Source organism: Mus caroli, chromosome 11, assembly GCF_900094665.2.
Source record: "Mus caroli chromosome 11, CAROLI_EIJ_v1.1, whole genome shotgun sequence".
Taxonomy (NCBI): Eukaryota; Metazoa; Chordata; class Mammalia; order Rodentia; family Muridae; genus Mus; species Mus caroli.
The window spans coordinates 79,399,080-79,416,754 of record NC_034580.1 but is presented as its reverse complement, the minus strand read 5'-3'; the positions used below and the strand labels follow the sequence as shown (position 1 = coordinate 79,416,754).

Here is a 17,675-nt window from a genome sequence, read left to right as displayed (position 1 = left end):
AAACTTTATATGCCTCAGTACAGGGGAACGACAGGGCCAAGAAGTGGGAGTGGGTGGGTGGGGGAGTGGGTGGGGGAGCGTGTAGGGGACTTTTGGGATAGCATTGGAAATGTAATTGAAATAAATACCCAATTAAAAAAATAATAAAATAAAGAATTCTGAACTTAAATAAATCATTTCCCCCTTAAAAAATAAATAAATAAAACAGATGAGAACAAAAAAAGAAATAAATAAAAGAAAAAAGAAAAAGAAGAAAAGAAAAGAAAACAAAAGAAAAAAGAAGAAAATAGATTAGTTCCATACCTGAGAGGCCACTGTGCTCTTGATCTCTGCCTATCAGTCTTCACTTTGCCTTTGGGAGGCAAAGCCTCCAGTAAGCTACTTAGCAACTCTATTGATAATCAGAATTCAAAAAAGCCAGCCCCTTGCCAAAAAAACAGTGGCTCCAGTTTTAAGATAAAAGGCACAGAGGCCTTATCTGAACACCAGTCCCTTTGCCCTGGTCAAGCATTCAAGTTTGTCCAGAATTAAGAGTCTTTCGGAACCTCACACCATAAGGTCAGAAAATCTCCTCAGGGAGGCCTCTTTATAAGACTAGTCCTGGTGTCGAAAGGCAAGATTCCATTGCACAATGAAGGACAGTGTTTGTCCTGGAGACTGCCCACAGTGTTTTCACATGGACACCGGGGTTCCACAGGCTATGGGTTTTCACATGGCATTCGGCTCTCCCTCCCCCACTTCTTATCCAGTCCCAAACACTTCCAGGCCCTAGCTGTATTTTAGGCAGTCCCACATGAGTTTTTCCCTGCAATGAGACCTGCACCCAGGGTGTGGGGTGAGTGTGCCTGTGTGTGTGTGTGAGTGTGCATGTGTGCATGCACATGTGTGTGCGTGTGTGTGTTTGTGTGTCTGTCTGTCTATCTGTGCATACATATACATGCATATACACCCATACCTCAAAATTAAACACCTGGAGAAATGTAAACAACCTTTTACTTAAAGGTAGGAAAATAGGTTGATTTATTTAATTGTTGCTGAGTCCTGGGGTTCTGACCTTGTGTTACTCTGCTTTACAACCTACACACCTCATTCTCCTAAACCCATGAAAGGCTTCCTGGCTAATTATTTCCCTCCCCTGTCATTACCTCCTGTTTACATTTTTCCAGTATCTCTATTACATCTATATCAGACTTGAGGTGTTCCTGCTGCATGTTTAGGCATTGGTCTTCCTCAAATATCCTCAACACCCCATTGCTGCCTTTGCATGTGAAACACAGCAAATCATAAAAATAACATAGAATTTTCAGTCTTTACTATCAAGAAACACTGATCCATCACTCAACTTCTTTTTAACCTTTGTGTTCCTTCGGTCCTTACTTTTTTTTTTAGACCCACAGCCTGAGCTAGCCCCAATTCTTCATTCTTCTACTTCTGCCTCCAGAGGGAATGAGGGAATACAGGCATGTGCTAACCACGCCTGTCTTCCTTTATTAGATTCTAACCAGATCTCAGTGCCCCTGTCTTTAAAGAGAAAACTACTTCTGATAAATAGCCTAGACATACAAAAGGAAGCTAGCACACAGGCCCTGTGTGTCTGAGGACCTCCTGAGCCAATGCGACTGATTGGCTTCATGAAAACAAAGGATGATGACAATCACAAGTAATACAAGGGAAATGTAGCTTAACTCAATGAGTAAGGTGACCATAATCTCTTAAGTAGAGGGTCAGTACAAACTGAGAAGATTGATTCTTAGGAGTCTAAGCCAAAGATAGGGGAAGCTTCTTTTGTGGTATAGGTTATTTAAGAAAACACAAAGACAAAAAAAAAAAAAAAAAAAACCTTTAATCAGAGAGACCAGGCCTAAAATTCTGAGCCAGTCACTAATTAGCTTTGTTGCTAATTAGACAGTGAACAAGTGACTCCTTTCCTGTGTCTCTGCTTCCTTGACTATACAATGGATTGTAGGGTAGTATTTGGATGAAATGGAGTTAATTGAAAAGCCCCTGGTATGGAGCTAGGAACACAGGAGGCACACAGAAAAGAGCACTTGCTCTTTTCTCTTCAAGCCACCTTTATCCATTTCCTATGAGCACTTAGAACAACTTGCCCTATGCCCTATTGATTCAGGAGTTCTACGTTATTAAAGTTTATGGTATTAATTCAGAATAGTAGAGCATGTGTAAAAACCAAGCAGCGTTACGAATCCCTTACCCGTACTTGGAGAGAAGGAGCAAATGTCCATGATGTAAGATTTGGGGACCAACCAAAGGGATCCTCTGGCTGTTTTCATGTCCTACTGAAACACATCTTTAACCCCTCTGTCAAGAATATGAGACGGCTCGGGGTTTGGAGTACTTGTTGCTCTTGCAGAGGACACAGTTTGATTCCTAACACCCAATGGTGGTGCACCACTATCCATGACTCTTCAGTTCCCAGACCTCTGATGCTCTCTTTTGACTTCCAAGGGCACCAAGCATGCAAGTAATGTATACACACACACACACATACACACATATACACACACACACACACAGAGGCAAAACATTTGCACATAAAATGAATAAATCTAATAAAATTTTTAAAAGAATATAGAACATGCTACAAGTAGAATTATTTTGAAAACAACTTCTTAAAAAATAATTTACTAGCCGGGCATGATGGCGCACGCCTTTAATGCCAGCACTCAGGAGGTAGAAGCAAGGGGCTCTCTGTGAGTTTGAGGCCAGCCTAGTCTAAATAATGAGTTCCAGGACAGTTAGGGCTGTGTAGAGATACCACCTGGCAAAAAAAAAAAAAAAAAAAAAGGAAAAACAACAACAAAAAAAAAAAACAAACAAAAAACTTCTTTGAAAACCTTAACTAAATAAAAAAAAAAAAAGAATTCTTAGGTTTCTAATTTAAAAGATAGGCTAAGCCAGGAGTGGTGATATGACCTTAATGCCAGACAGACTACAAGGCAGGTAGACCTCTGTGAGTCTGGTCTGGAAGTCTGGTCTGTATACAGAATTGCAAGACAGATGGGACTACACAGTTAGACACACTATAGAAAGAAAGAAAAAGAGGGGGTGGAAGAAGGAGGAAGAGGAGAAGGAGAAGAAGGAAGAGAAGGAGAAGGAAAAGGAGGAGGAGATAAGTAAGAGGCCAAATCTGAATGAGTGAGAACCAAATATTATGATTTGAATATATGAAGGTTGCCAGGATGAAGTAAAGCCCATTGCTTTTTATTCCAAGGTAAAACAAAAAAAAAAAAAATTTTTTTTTTTTTTTTTTTGGTTTTTTGAGACAGGGTTTCTCTGTGCAGCCCTGGCTGTCCTGGAACTCACTTTGTAGACCAGGCTGGCCTCAAACTCAGAAATCCACCTGCCTCTGCCTCCCAAATGCTGGGATTAAAAGGCATGTACCACCACTGCCTGGCCCCAACCTAAAATTTTTAATAAGAAATTATTTTTAAAACAGGCAGAACTCATCTGTGGTGATAAGAATCAAATAATAGTTATTCCTAAACTGGGCTTGGTACCTTATGTCTACAACCCCCTAGGAGACCAAGGTAAGACCGGAGGCCAACGTAAGACTATCATGAGTTTTAGTTTGACTCTGTCTCAAAAAACAAGTCATTAAAAAGACTGGTGAGATGGCTCAGTGGGTTAAGGTACTTCCTGCCAAGTTGGCAACCTCCATTCCATTCCCAGAATCCACATGGTAAGAGGACTGAAGCAGCAAAGGCGCAAAGACATTAAGGAACTTGCTTGGAATAATTCAAGTAATTACTGGACCTCAGCTAGAACCTTTAAAGGCCTCCTGGCTTCTGGTTCCTCTTCCAGACCCACTCTGACTGTTTATTCCTTCTTTCCTACCATCTTCCAGAGGTCACAGCTGGACAGATCATCTCTACCACTAGATATTTGGGCTTCATTATAGTTTTGTACCTCTGCTCCACAGTGTGGTGTGCTCCAACATTCAATTTGACTTCAGGGCATTCTTGAGTAGGTTTAGTCCCTAGTAACACACACACACACACACACACACACACACACACACACAAAGATAAGAAGACTGGTTGAAGAATGTATAAAAGAAAACTGCAATTTCATCTTTAACCATGCATGAGATTGCTCTTGGAAAAAAAAAAAAATGAGATTCTCCACCACCTATCACCCAGAAGACTTCAGATCCATTCCTTCCTTTGCTGCAAGGTGGCAGCACTGTCACATGGCAGCTACAGAAAACTTGAAACAGCAGAGAATGTGTCAACACCATAGGGAGTAGAGAATTGCGTGATCAGGGTACGGGAACAGTCAACAAAGATCAGGAAACCCGGAGAAAGCAACTGAGCCCTTTAATCTGCTCTCCTGTCTTGAGAGAACCGAGCAACTGTGGCAGAGGAAGACAGCAGGCCCAGAGGAAGACAGCAGGCCCAGAGAAGATTTGCTGCTAGGCTGAACGGCCAGCTCTTCCTTGATTCCTTCCCTATTTTAGTCAACAAGTTGTTCTTCAGAGATCTGCCTTCCATTAATGTTTCCCCACCAAGACTTTGATGCTTAGTTTGGCCAGATTTCAAGCTGTATTGATGTGTCAGGACACAGGGTGCTATTTAAGGTGTAATCCGATTATAGTATCACAAAGCCCCTTATTGAAAGTCCTTTGAACCAGCCCTTTATAAGATTATCAATCACATAAATCAAGAGTTTCAGCCTCCAGAACTTTCTCGTGTGTAGCTAAGTCCATGTTGGCTTCAGTGAAGTATATTTGCAGTTGATAGGAATGCTGTGGAGACTCTGGACACTGACAAATACCTAATTAGATCTTTTCTTCTTTATGATCTAACCTAGCTATGTCATCAGGAGTCTTCAGAGTCAGGCATCGCAGTACACACTAGTAATCTCCAATCTTATGAGGGAGGCAGAAGCAAGATCAGGAGTCAAGGCCAGCCTGGAATGCAGAATGAATTCTGTATAGTCCAAAAAAGTCTGGACTATATTGGAAGATCTCTCTCTCTCTCTCTCTCTCTCTCTCTCTCTTTCTCTCTCTCTCTCTCTCAGGCTTTAGAGCATAATAATAATTATATACTCTTTGCTAAGAGATACAATTTGGGGGAGGGGAATGTAATAGCAGCTACTGCCAATTGCAGATAGTATCCCTCTTGCACCAAATCTAGTTTTCTCATAACCTCTTGACCCAATAGTAATAAGGAAGTTGTTTTATATATACTCTTTCCATTTATTCATGAGTATGGAAATATACACTATTCCATAGGTATGCCTGTGTTCATGTGAACTTATGCTCATAACTATAAATGAATCTGAGACATCTTTTGGTTGAGCCTCAGTTTATACAAGGGAAAAATTGAGATCCTAAGCAGCCAAGTCATTTCCCCACGGTGACAAAACAGACTTGAACCAGAACTCAGTTGTACAGATTCTTAGAGTCCAGTGTACTGAGTCTCCCCAGCGTAAGGCACTGACTCATTCTGTCCTAGTATCTTCCTCTCTCCTAGAACTTGTACCTGTTAATAGGCACCTCTTTCTTTTTAAATGATGGTGTATATACCTCTGTGCCTCCATCAGAGAGCATACCTGTGAGTACGTGTCTATCTGCAAGTATATATAAAGCGTATCTTTAGGTGTTGATGACCTTTCTGTTAGGGAAACCTCTAGATAATGACAGCTCTCATTGTTGGCATCATTGGTGAAGTCGGGGCAGGCCTCCAAAGTCAATCATTAATAAGCAGGTTTGGTTCTTTCTCCAATCAGCTGTATTCCTGGGTCTTCAGGAAACAAGGCAAAATAGTCAGGGTAGAACCAGATAGTGAGAGTGAAACTCGGTTCCAGGACAGTAAAAGCAACGAGAGGCAAGGCTGTAAGGGGCTATGACAGAGTGACAGTAGGCTGTAAGCGGGAGTGCTCATGAGCTTGGGTTGGCATGGATACCATCTTAGTCTTCAGCCTAATGATTGCATCCTATGATTCCAACAAGAACGGTAAGTACATGTCTAGCCCAATATGCTGGAACATCCAAAAGGAAGCCTAGAAAGCATTTGGAGTCTCTTCTATCAGATGGGGACGTAGCCAATACCCAGCAAGTTGTCCTTTGCTGAAGTTACCCCATAGCTCTTGACAGTAAGCCCAGGGAGACATCTATGTGTTTTATGAGATGTCTTGAGGGAATGCAGTGCCTTCTTTTTCCCTTGCTTACATGGATTATCATAAAAGCATGGTCAGACAGCTTTCACTGTGAGTTGGTAGCACAGTTTTGTAATTAGCCTCACCTAGAGCTCTCAAATCCATGACCCCTCATAAGATGTCACCTTCATTTTTAAGGTGGCACACTCAAATAGTTTAAGTGGAGAGTTAATGGGGGAGTGGGGGGGGTGAGATGGGGTGGGGTGGAGAATGGGACTGTTAGCTACTCTCTAATCGTTGACTTACTTGAGGGTTTCTGTTTGTTTTGTGCAGAGGCTTGAAAGACAGCTTCCCCCAGTCCGGGTAGTAGGTGCCTATTTAAAATATAGTTTGTTTGTTTGTTTGTTTGTTTGTTTTTCAGAGTTTCCTAAACATTTCTTCTCTAAAATTAGCTAGCTGGAGGATAAGGCAAAATGATATAAGCAATGACACACTTATGCAAATTAAGAAAATGCACTTAATTCCGGCACTTGAGAGATGGAGGCAGGAGGATTGCAATCAAAACAAAGCCAGCCTGGGCTAAAGAGTGAAACAAGTTTGTTTGTTTGGTTTTTTTAGTAGCTAAAGCTGAATGTGGTAGACAATGCTTTTTCAAAGAATTTGTTTTGTTTTGTTTTTGAGACAGGGTTTCTCTGTNTAGCCCTGGCTGTCCTGGAACTCACTTTGTAGAGTAGGCTGGCCTCGAACTCAGAAATCCACCTGCCTCTGCCTCCCAAAAGCTGGGATTAAAGGCGTGGGCCACCACGCCCAGCTAAGAATTTTTTTATTAGATTTATTCATTTTGTGTGTGAATGTTTGGCCAGCATGAAGGTCTGTGTACCACGTATTCACCTGGTGCCACTGGAGGGTGGGAAAGAGCACCAGATGCCCTGGAAATGGAGTTAAGAATCAGTTGTGAGTCACAGTGTGGGAGCTGGGAGTCAAACTCTAGTCCTCTGCAAGAGCCGCCAGTGCCCTTAACCACGTAGCCATTCCTCTAGAGGATGCTTTTAATCTCGGCACTTGGAAGACAGAGGCAGGCAGCTCTCTGCATTTAAAGTCAACCTAGTCCACAAAGTTAGTTCCAGGCCAGCCAGAGCTACAATAGTGGAACCCTACCCTATCTCAAAAAAAAAAAAAAAAAAAAAAAAAGAAAAAAGAAAATCAAAACAAAAACAAAACAAAGAAAGAAAATTCCCACACCTTGTGAGTCATGTACCACAAAAGCATAAATAACTATGGTCTGTAGCTCTTTGGAAATCTAGAGAGCTATATCCAAGGGAGTACATAATAAACCTTCAAGGTTCTCTCCTTGTGACACAACAGGCAGAAGCCAGGCAGTGGTGGTTCACACCTTTAACTCCAGCATCTGGGAGACAGAAGGGCAGATCTGAGTTCAAGGCTAACCTGGTCTACAGGTCTTTTCAGGATGGCCATAACTACACAGAGAAACCCTGTCTTGAAAAGCAGATAAAATAAACATAGATGGGTTATTCTTTTATTAACTTAGTAATCACATCTCTTCCATTTTTCTTTCTCTCAGAATGGGGCAATTTCTACTTAATGCATTTGGCCATGGGTTTTAATGTCCCTTTCAGGGAGTACTTGGTCTCCCCAGTTCTAAGTTTTACAAGCAGGAACTCTTTTTGTCTCTTTTCCTGTCGCAGAATTCTAAAGAGAAAGGACCCAGTAAATCCTGACCCATTTTTCCTTCCTAGACCTCAGAAAGAGCAGCTGCCAAGTGGAACAGCTGCCCAGCTTCTTCCCAGAGGATGTGAGGAGCAACAAGGATTTGGTAGTAAGAGGTAGAAAATGGAAATCTTTCTGGGAAACCACTTTGCCATCCCAGGATTTTCTTTTTAACCTTTAAAAGATGCCTTATCTCTGTATTTCTTAGTCCAGATCGCAAATATGCTTTTAAAAAAAAAGATTTATTTGTCTTATGTAAATGAGTGCTCTATCTGCATGTACACCTGCATGCCAAAAGAGGGCATCAGATCCTAGGATAGATGGTTGTGAGCCACCATGTTGTTGCTGGGAATTGAACTCAAGGCCTCTGGAAAAGCAGACAGTGCTCTTAACCTCTGAGTCATCTTTCCAGCCCCCTTCAAATATGCTATTTTAAAGATACATACCTCCTCAGGAGGTTGTCTGGAATGATTTTGTATATTAACCTGACACCTAATGCATGCCTATATAAATCAGATGGGGATGAAGAGACAGAAGGAAGTGCGCTCAGCCCTCTCTGCATTTCCCTGTGCTGAACTCACTATAGTCACTTATCTCCATGGGACTCCTTGCATGAAGAAGGGCAGGGCCTGCACAGTTAGTACCATAAACACAGATGGGGGAGAAAGTGAACCAAAGGGGGTCAAAGTACAGCCGTGGAGTTTAACAGGAGTCGGGAATAAAAGTGGGTTATCTGGGCACTGTGCAGATTGAGAACTCACTTTATCTCTCTGCTTAGTTCCTCTAGAAATTCACACAGATACCAAAGGGACCCCATTCATCCAAAATCAGCCCATAGCTACCCTGCGGTGTCTTGGCTCTGGAAGGAGAGTGACAGTCCAGCTTGTATATTCAGAGAGAAGGCCAAAGGTCAAGTACATTATGAAGAACCTGCCAGTCATTACTGATCTTCCTAGAAACAGCACTGCTTCCCCAAGATGTCACCTCAGAGCCACATCTCAGTTTCAGAATGGATCCCTTCTAACAGGTAAAGTGAGATCAGAGAGCTGACAGAGGTAGGTTGGCACTCACATTCAGCTGACATCCTTGGTGGTCCATGTTTATTTAGTAGCAGCCAAAGCCGCAATAAAACGCCCTGTTCTCCCCTTGGGGGAAAAAGTTGGTGTCCTCTCTGAGAACCAGTTTTCTAATTCCTTTAATGAGAATTTGAAATTATACTTATATGTTTATCGTGTGTGTGTGTGTGTGTGTGCATGCACATGTGTGGGCACGGGCATGTATGGAGATTAGAGGACAGCTGAGGACAACTTTGGGAGTCAGACCAAACTTTGGTTTTCAGACTTGGTGGCAAGTGCCTTTATCCACTGATCCAACTCATTGGCTCCAGGCCTCATATTTCTAATTTCTAAGACCCCTTTTAGCCCTAGTCTCCTGTGATATTAATAAGGTCTAATAGATATAGATAGATATAGATATAGTTCTTACTATATATCCTTGGCTGGCCTAGAACTGCTAATGTAGACCAGGATAGCCTCAAATTTACAGCTGTAATATTCATAAGATCTAATATTTTTTAAATACAGGTTCTCACTATATATCCCCTGCTAGCCTAGAACTGCTAATGTAGACCAGGCTACCCTCAAATTTGCAGCAAGCTATTTGCTTCTGCCTCCTGAATGCTAGGATTATAAGTGAATGCCACCACACCAGTGGGTGGATCTTCTTTTAACAGTAGTTTGTGGGCCAGGTAAGGGGTATACACCTTGAATTCCAGCACTCAGGAGACAGAGGCAGGCAGATCTCTGTGAGTCTGGGGCTAGCCATGTCTACATAGTGAGTTCCAGAACAGCTAGAGCTGTCAACAACAAATTTTTTAAAAAAACAACAATATTTTATAAATTTTGTTTATTTTTTACAGTGAATTTACAAACAGAACATATTTATAGTGAAAGGCAGTCCTCTTTCCTGTTCCTGTCTCTCAGCCCTCCAGTCCTCTCCCTTGGGATAGAAGGAACTACTATTACTGTATTTTCTTTCAAAGAAAGCACATATAGGTGTGTATATATTTTCTCCCCCCAACACTTTGGAGACAAAGACTCATATAGTCCAGATATCCTTTAATTTGCTATGTACCAGGGCTAGCCTTGATCTCCTGAAACCCCTCCCTCTACCTCCGAAGTGCTGGAATGGCAGGCATGAGCCCCCACCGCAGCTCCTCTGCATGTGTGAAAAGCACAGGCAGAGTCCCATTGTATACCCACATGCGTGGGTTTGTCCCATGTCCTTATCCACCAATGTGACTCACATGTAGTTGGGATGCAGATACTGAGTTCAAGGCCTTGAACATGCTAAGCAGCCCAGCTTCATTCCTCTGAATGGTGATCTACTACATTGCAGTTTAGTCCCCTAGTTCACCACTGATGGGAATTTTGGGTCTTTCTATTCTCTTGCTAATACAAACGATGTCCTTACATATTCCTCTTATGCACCTGCTATTTATCAAGAAAGTGAATTCCAAGAAGCAGAGTCACAGCATGAGTGGCTCGTTCAGCACCACGGCGGTGGCCCCTCTTCTTACTCATAGTTACACCACGTGTTCCCCAACACAGCAGTTCTCAATCTCAACTTCTGCCATCCTCCTCCTCCTGCTCCTCCTCCTGCTCCTCCTCCTCCTCCTCCTCCTCATCCTCTTCTTCTTCTTCTTCTTCTTCTTCTTCTTCTTCTTCTTCTTCTTCTTTAAAAAGATTTATTTATTGATTATATGTAAGTACACTGTAGCTGTCTTCAGACACCTCAGAAGAGGGGCATCAGATCTCATTACAGATGGTTGTGAGCCATCATGTGGTTGCTGGGATTTGAACTCACGACCTTTGGAAGAGCAGTCAGTGCTCTTAACCGCTGAGCCATCTCTCCAGCTCCCTTCTCTTCCTTTACACATTCTTTCTGTCAAGTAGTTTCTGGCCAGTGGATGAGCATAGAAAGCTCTCCCCTAGACTTTGCTGCTATACTGTTGGAAAAATGACACTCAGCACTTCAGAGAACCCTGGGTGAGGGGAGTAGAAAGATCACAAGCAGAATGATGGAAAAATAAACTTTCAGAAGCTATACTAGAGACTGAGAAACAAGTGGGCAGCCATTTTCTCAGGATATGGCCCAAGAGCCATAAAGCGTTTATCCTTACATGACTTGAGCGTTTCATTCACTTTACTATCCTTTAGAAAAAAAAAATCTGCTAAAAGCCAGGCATGGTAGAGCACACCTGTAATCCCATTATATAACATACCAAGTTTGAATCTGGCTTCGGCTATACAAAATCCTGTTTCAAAAAAAAAAAAAAAAAAAACCCAACTAACTAGTTAATTAAACTCTACCACTGATAATGACAGATTCGAGGGCTCTGAAAACTCAATGTCAATTCATTTGGACCTTTGTTTCCTCTTACCCTGATCACAGTACTGGCCTTAAGTCATTTTCCAGACTGCAGTTCTCTGAGTGGTACTGTATCATTCTATGTACTGTGGGACCTGAGGTCATTAAGGACATTAGCTGTTGGAAATTCTGAACCAGGAAAACAGGGGTTTACAGGGAGGAAAGATGCCAAAGACCAACCTGCACTATTAAGAGCATTTGCCTTGGGGGAGCCTCCAGGCTTTGAGCTCCTTCCAGGAGGAAGAGTCCTCCTCCTCCTCCTCCCGGATGCTCATTCAAAGCAGAGGTTCTGAGATCCAGAATCGGAGCCAGTACTGTAGACTATTTGAGGTGTGTAAACAGACCACATGGATGTATGCAGGTTAGTTTGGTCCTAATCATTCACCATTCACCATTCACTTCTTAGGAACCCATGATGACAAATCCCAAAACAACCATCTTATAAATGAACTTTTAAAACAAACCTTCTCTCCAAACCTGAGGATGTCCATTCTGAATTTAAATCACATTAAACCACCAAGATGTAATAGATCTCACATAGTTTACAAGTAGAAACTAGATAAATAAATGGTCAGACTTAGAAGAATACAGGAGAGATGCACTCTGAAGTCGCCACACTGGATGACATCAGTCCACAGAGGAAGGTGTCTAAAATATATTCATATGATATCAATGAAAATATCCTCAAAGTAAAGTGAGAATTTGGAATTTTAAGGATGAAAACTTTTAACAACACAGATAGTCACTGCAAGATATGGACCAAACATAAAATGCAGAGAAGAAACATAAGACAGGGGCTGAGGCTGTAGCCCAGTTGACAGAGCGAATCCTTCTAAGCTAAGCTGACTTTGGTCAGCTGTGTCTTCTCACAGCAACATAAAAGGAACTGGGCCAAGAACTTACACTATAGTTTATATTTCCTGTTCCAATTTCTCAGATTTTATATTTAGTAGCTTTCCAGTTACTCATCAGGGTTTCAGATTTCATAGAGATCTATCTGGGTTTCTTTTGGGGGGCAGGGTTCCAAGACAGGGTTTCTCTGTGTAGCCCTGACCATCCTAGAACTTATTCTGTAGGCCAGACTGGCCTTGAACTCAGAAATCTGCCTGCCTCTTCCTCTCAAGTGCTGGGAGACCTGTTTTTAATAGGACACAGAAAGATCAAACACCCTATCTGATTTTGTTTTGTCACTTTGAAACTGGCTTTCAACTTACTATGTGGCTGAGCATAAGCCTGAACTCCCGTTTCCCTAGCCTCTACCTCTTGATTGCTGAGATCACAAGTGTGCACTGCCACACACGCCCATCCATTTGATAAGTGTTTCTTTGCTTGTTGAAACAGTCTCACTGTATAGCTTTGGCTGGCCTGGAACTCACTTTGTAGACCAAGTTGCCCTCAAATTCAAAGATCCATTTGTCTCTGCCTCCAAGTGCTGAGTGTGTAAATATCTTCTTGTGTGACTTTTTCATTTTTGGTGGAGACAGGGTTGTTCTCTGTGTAACCCTGGCTGTCCTGGAACTCAATCTATAGACCAGGCTGGCCTCAAACTCAGAGATCCACCTGCCTCTGCCTCCCAAGTGGTGGGATTAAAGGTGTGCGCCACCACTGCCCAGTGGAAAGAAACTATATTTTCAAACACGTTCTACCCTTGATGCTCAGTTGATAAGGTCTGAAAGGAATGAACTGCCAATGTGGACAGACATTCATTCAGTAATGATACTACACTGACAGATGAGGCCGATTTGGTAGTGTGCCATAATCCCTCTGGCTGCCAGGCAGAGTTCTTTTGCTTAGACAATCTCTAGGCTTCCCCTCATCTTTCAGACCCAGTTCACCAGCCTGAAAAACAGTTTCCTACTTGCTTTCTTATCTTTATTTCTGATCTTCACAACACTCCTGAGAAATAGATACAGTGATTATTTTTTATTACAGCCATAATACAAACAAGAAAACCTAAACCCTGAAGTCATGTAACTTATCCAAAGTGAGTCTTGTTTCTCTTCAAACATACATGATACTACTTAAGAGAACTCACTGCACTGGGACCGTGGTGGCACAGGCCTTTGATCTCAGCACTTGGGAGGCAGAAGCAGAGAGATCTTTGAGTTCAAGGCCAGCCTGGTCTAAAGAGCAAGTTCCAGGATAGCCAGGGCTATACAGAGAAACCCGTCTCCCTAGCGCTTGCATAAAGGTAGAAGGAGAGAACCCCCTTCACAAAGCTGTCCTCTGATCTCCACATAGACACCTTTACCCCCAGTAAATAATAAAATTTAAAATGGAATAGAAGACTAGGTTTGGTCACACACCTACCAACCTCAGTAGTTGGGAACCCGAGGTAAGAGTCTTACTTCGTTTTTGAGGCCAGTTTGGGTTCGTAGGGAGTTCAATGCTAGTAAGAGCTCCACAGTCATAGCCTGTCTTAAATAAGAAGGGGTAAGGGTTTGGAGAGGAACTGAACCGGATTTGGGTGTGAATTTGCTTAGGTCCACTCTGTTAGCAGGCCCTCTTAGTTGCAGACCATGGCCAGACTGCATCTGTTCTTCCTCACTTCTATCCCTAGTCTGAATCCCATCACCTCTCATCTGCTGTCCCCAAAATCTGCTGCCACCACCAGGTCATGCTGCCTCTACCCTCATCCCACGATGGTCCATTTCTAACACAGCAGACCAGTGAGTGATCAACTGAAATGAAGCTTAGCTAGACATGGTGGCTCACACCTGTGATCCTAGCACCTAACAGGTTGAAGCAGGAGGATTGCTGTGAGTTGGAGGCCTGGCTAGGTTACAGAGTGAAACCTGTCCAAAAAAAAAAAGTAATAATTCCTCTCCCCATAAAAAGGTCACTCAAAACCTTGTAACAGAACTTTATGTCCAAATCCCTTAACTTGGCACACAGAGCCTGGAGCCTCGGATCCTCTCTCCCCCCACCTCCTCCCTGGCTGCTCCATGCGAGTTGCTGGCTATTCCACTGCTTCTCTGCAACTGTTACTCATCAGACACACGCTGCCTTGGGGGCTTTCCCCCTCCCACTGTCCCCCTCTCTCTACCTAAACTACTTCCCTCAAGTCTTGGATCAGTTCTAACCTCAGAGAGGCAGGTTGCCCAACTTCTGTCTATGAATACGACTCAGACTACTTTATCTTGCAGGGTTTGGGATTTTGTTGTTATTGGTTTTGAATTTTAAAGCTTTATTTTCACTTTATGTGTGTCTGGCTGCCTGTGTGTGTATGTGTGTGTGTGTATGTGTGTGTGTATCACAGGTATATCAGGGGAGGCTGGAAGAAGGTTGGAACAGAAGTAATAGACAGTTACGAGTGGCCTAATATGGTGCTGGGAACTAAACCTAGGTCCTCTGCAAATCGCAGAAAGTGCTCTTAACCACCAAGCCATCTCTCCCATTCCTACATTTGACTTTTAAGACAGATTCTCACACTCTGTAGCTCAGACTGACTAAGAAATCACCAGGTAGCCCAGGATGGCCTTGAACTCCTGGTAATCCTCCTGCCTCAGCCTCATCAGTGCTGGGATTACAGGTATGAGTTACCACAACTAGCTTCTTGTTCTAGTTTTTGTTTGTATTTTGTTTTGGTGTTTTTAAGAGAGAGTCTCTCTATGTAGCCCTAGTTGTCCTGGAACTCACTATGTAAACCAGGTTAGCTTCTGCCTCCCACGTGCTGGGATCAAAAGGTGTGTGTGTACCACTATGCCCAACCCTGGTTTTAATTTTTTAAGTAGCACTTATCCTAATAAACAATAACTTTTTTGTTTTGTGTTTTGAGAGAGGTCATGCTATTGATCTGTGACTGGCTTGGTACTCACTATGTAGTCCAAGCTGGCCTTGAACTCAAGGTTATCTTTGTGCCTCAGCCTCCACAGGGCTGGACCATAGGCATATCCACTACACCCAGCCATAAAATCTACGATAGTCACCGACATCTCTGCTTCTGCCCTGATCCCTGACCTCTTTGTTCTCTTGCTGTTTTGAATCCATGTGATATAAAATATTGAGGCAGTGCCTGGCACATAATAAGATGCTGGTTCTTTAATATTAAATGAATGAAACTGAGGAGAACATGAAGCTGGGTGCCTTTCCACCTTCTAGTTCCTCTTGTTTTCCTCACTGCCTTCTCAGATTGGTTGACGGGCCTCCACTATACAGACCTGCTGCAGTCATTCAGGCAAATGCATTTCACATTCCCTGCCTGGACTTTGGCACTGCCTCTATTAATGAAGGAGACTCTCAGAAGTGATATACCCTCCACCTTTATTATTATGATGACTGCAAGTAAGGCATGGTTCACTCTTTCTGGTCCTACTCAAAGGCCTCCAGGGGATTTAATCCATATCTCTTTTTAGTATCTCTGGCCTCATTTATTCTTGGCATTATTCTGTACCTACACCTAAAACCTATGGACATAGGATCAAGGGGGGCATGGTTAGAAATGTCGTTTGGCCGGGCATGGTGGCACACGCCTTTAATCCCAGCACTCGGGAGGCAGAGGCAGGTGGATTTCTGAGTTCGAGGCCAGCTTGGTCTACAAAGTGAGCTCCAGGACAGCCAGGGCTATACAGAGAAACCCTGTCTCGAAAAAAACAAAAAAAGAAATGCTGTTTGAAGCAGGTCGAGCTAGGGTTTTATCAGGTAAACCCAAGGCAGGATGGTGCTGGCCTGCAGCTGTCCATCATCGGTGCTTCTTTTTTGTTTTGTAGCTTTTTTACCAGGAATCTCACAATGCACGGTCTACTCAGCTAAGGACAGATCTGCTTCATCAGAGATGGTGCCCATCACTACCTCCTCCACAACTCCTAGAAGTAAAGAAGATGAAGCCACAAGCACTGGGGCTTTTCCCAACCCTTTAACACAAGGTACACACTAAGTAGGGTAAAGCAAGAATGGGGAGAAAAAGAGGCATTTTAGCTCCACTATTACTCTAGGCCGCCTGGAAATTTCCTGGAGGTTGAAAAGTTATTCAGATTTTTTAAAAAATCGATTTGCCAGGAGGTGGTGATGGTGGTGGCGAACGCCTTTAATCCCAACACTCAGGAGGCAGAGGTAGGTGGATCTCTATGAGTTCAAGGCCAGCCTGGTCTACAGAGTGAGTTGCATGACAGCCAGGGCTACACAGAGAAACCCTGTCTCAAAGTAAAACCTCTTTGGTTTTGAGGGCTGGAGAGATGGCTCAGAGGTTAAGAGCATTAGCTACTTTTCCAGAGGTCCTGAGTTCAATTCCCATCAACCTCATGGTGACTCATTACCACCAATAATGGGATCTGATGCCCTCTTCTGGCACTTATATACATTAAATAAATAAATAAATAAATAAATAAATAAATAAATCTTTTTAAAAATTGTTCCATGTTATAATGGGGAAAAAACACCTCCCCATAGAAAGTTCCCAGATACATCTATAGTTTGGTCCAGTCAATAATTCTTTACCTTGGGGATGGAGAGATGGCTCCATGAATAACAACCATCTCGTAGATGCCTTATAGAGGACCCGCTTTGGATCCCAGCACCTACCTCAGGTAACTCACAACAATGTGCAATTCTAGTTCCAAAGGATCTGATACTCCCAACCCGACCCCCAGCACTTGAGGGCACTTTCATGCACATGGTACACATAGTCACACAGGCACACATATTATACACACAGATAAAAATAGTAAATCCCTTTTTAAAAAGGTTGTTCAAGAAAATGAACTCACCTGTAGCCAAAATTGAAGACAGAGTAAATCGAACTGGTCCATGATACCAGCCACTTAGAGTATAGATGTATATTTCGATATTAAGCAATTATTAACAGAGCTGCTGCCAACTAACCACATATTTTCATCTTTACTCTCCCTTCCTAAATTGGTCAAGACTCAAATTCTGCAATATTCAAGTTTAGGTTATATCCTTGGTTCATACAAATAGAAAAGTAAATGTGAGATTATTTAATAGCAGAATGCATGTGAGCCTCCTGCCCTGGATCTGGCTTATGATTCAAAAGCAATAACAACTTTCCTTTGTTCCTCCTATGTCCTCCTAAAACCAAGACCAAGACCAAGGTGACGTTTGGTTTTGTTTCTTTTGGGGACAGGGTTGCACTATGTAGCCCTGAGTTAAATAAACCAGGATGGCCTTGGACTTAGAGACCTGCCTGCCTCTGCCTCCTGAGTGTTAGGATGAAAGGCGTGTATCACCAGGACTGAAATAAAGGTGACTTTTTTGTGTTTTTTTTTTTATTTATTTTTCTTTTCTCAGTGCTAAAGATGGAAGGACATGTGATTTTTAAAATACTTTTTAAATGTACATTAGTATTTTGCCTACGCCGGGCGTGGTGGCGCACGCCTTTAATCCCAGCACTCGGGAGGCAGAGGCAGGCGGATTTCTGAGTTCGAGGCCAGCCTGGTCTA

The 17,675-nt window shown here is 42.7% G+C and overlaps 2 protein-coding genes across 6 annotated transcripts in view; one reads left to right on the top strand and one right to left on the bottom strand.

Annotated features, from left to right (window-relative positions):
• Acaca (acetyl-CoA carboxylase alpha) overlaps window positions 1–17,675 on the bottom strand; it is a 271,901-nt gene that overhangs the window by 225,724 nt on the left and 28,502 nt on the right. Inside the window, exon 1 of one of the 3 annotated variants that reach the window (XM_029483174.1) lies at window positions 304–547. The exons of 1 other annotated variant lie outside the window; for it this stretch is intronic. The gene's annotated coding sequence lies outside the window, so the exon portion shown is untranslated. Of the gene's footprint in view, window positions 1–303; window positions 548–17,675 lie in introns of those variants that run through there. One more of the 3 variants, XM_029483176.1, reaches the window with a different exon arrangement.
• C11H17orf78 (chromosome 11 C17orf78 homolog) overlaps window positions 5,795–17,675 on the top strand; it is a 22,662-nt gene continuing 10,781 nt past the window's right edge. For 2 of the 3 annotated variants that reach the window (XR_003837971.1, XM_021178353.2), the window contains exons 1-4: window positions 5,795–5,978; window positions 7,878–7,964; window positions 8,627–8,875; window positions 15,987–16,142. Coding sequence is in view for 2 of the 3 variants with exons in the window: in XM_021178353.2 (XP_021034012.1) it covers window positions 5,921–5,978; window positions 7,878–7,964; window positions 8,627–8,875; window positions 15,987–16,142 (550 nt within the window). In the remaining variant the exon portion in view is untranslated. The remainder of the gene's footprint in view (window positions 5,979–7,877; window positions 7,965–8,626; window positions 8,876–15,986; window positions 16,143–17,675) is intronic. The other variant, XM_029483177.1, reaches the window with a different exon arrangement.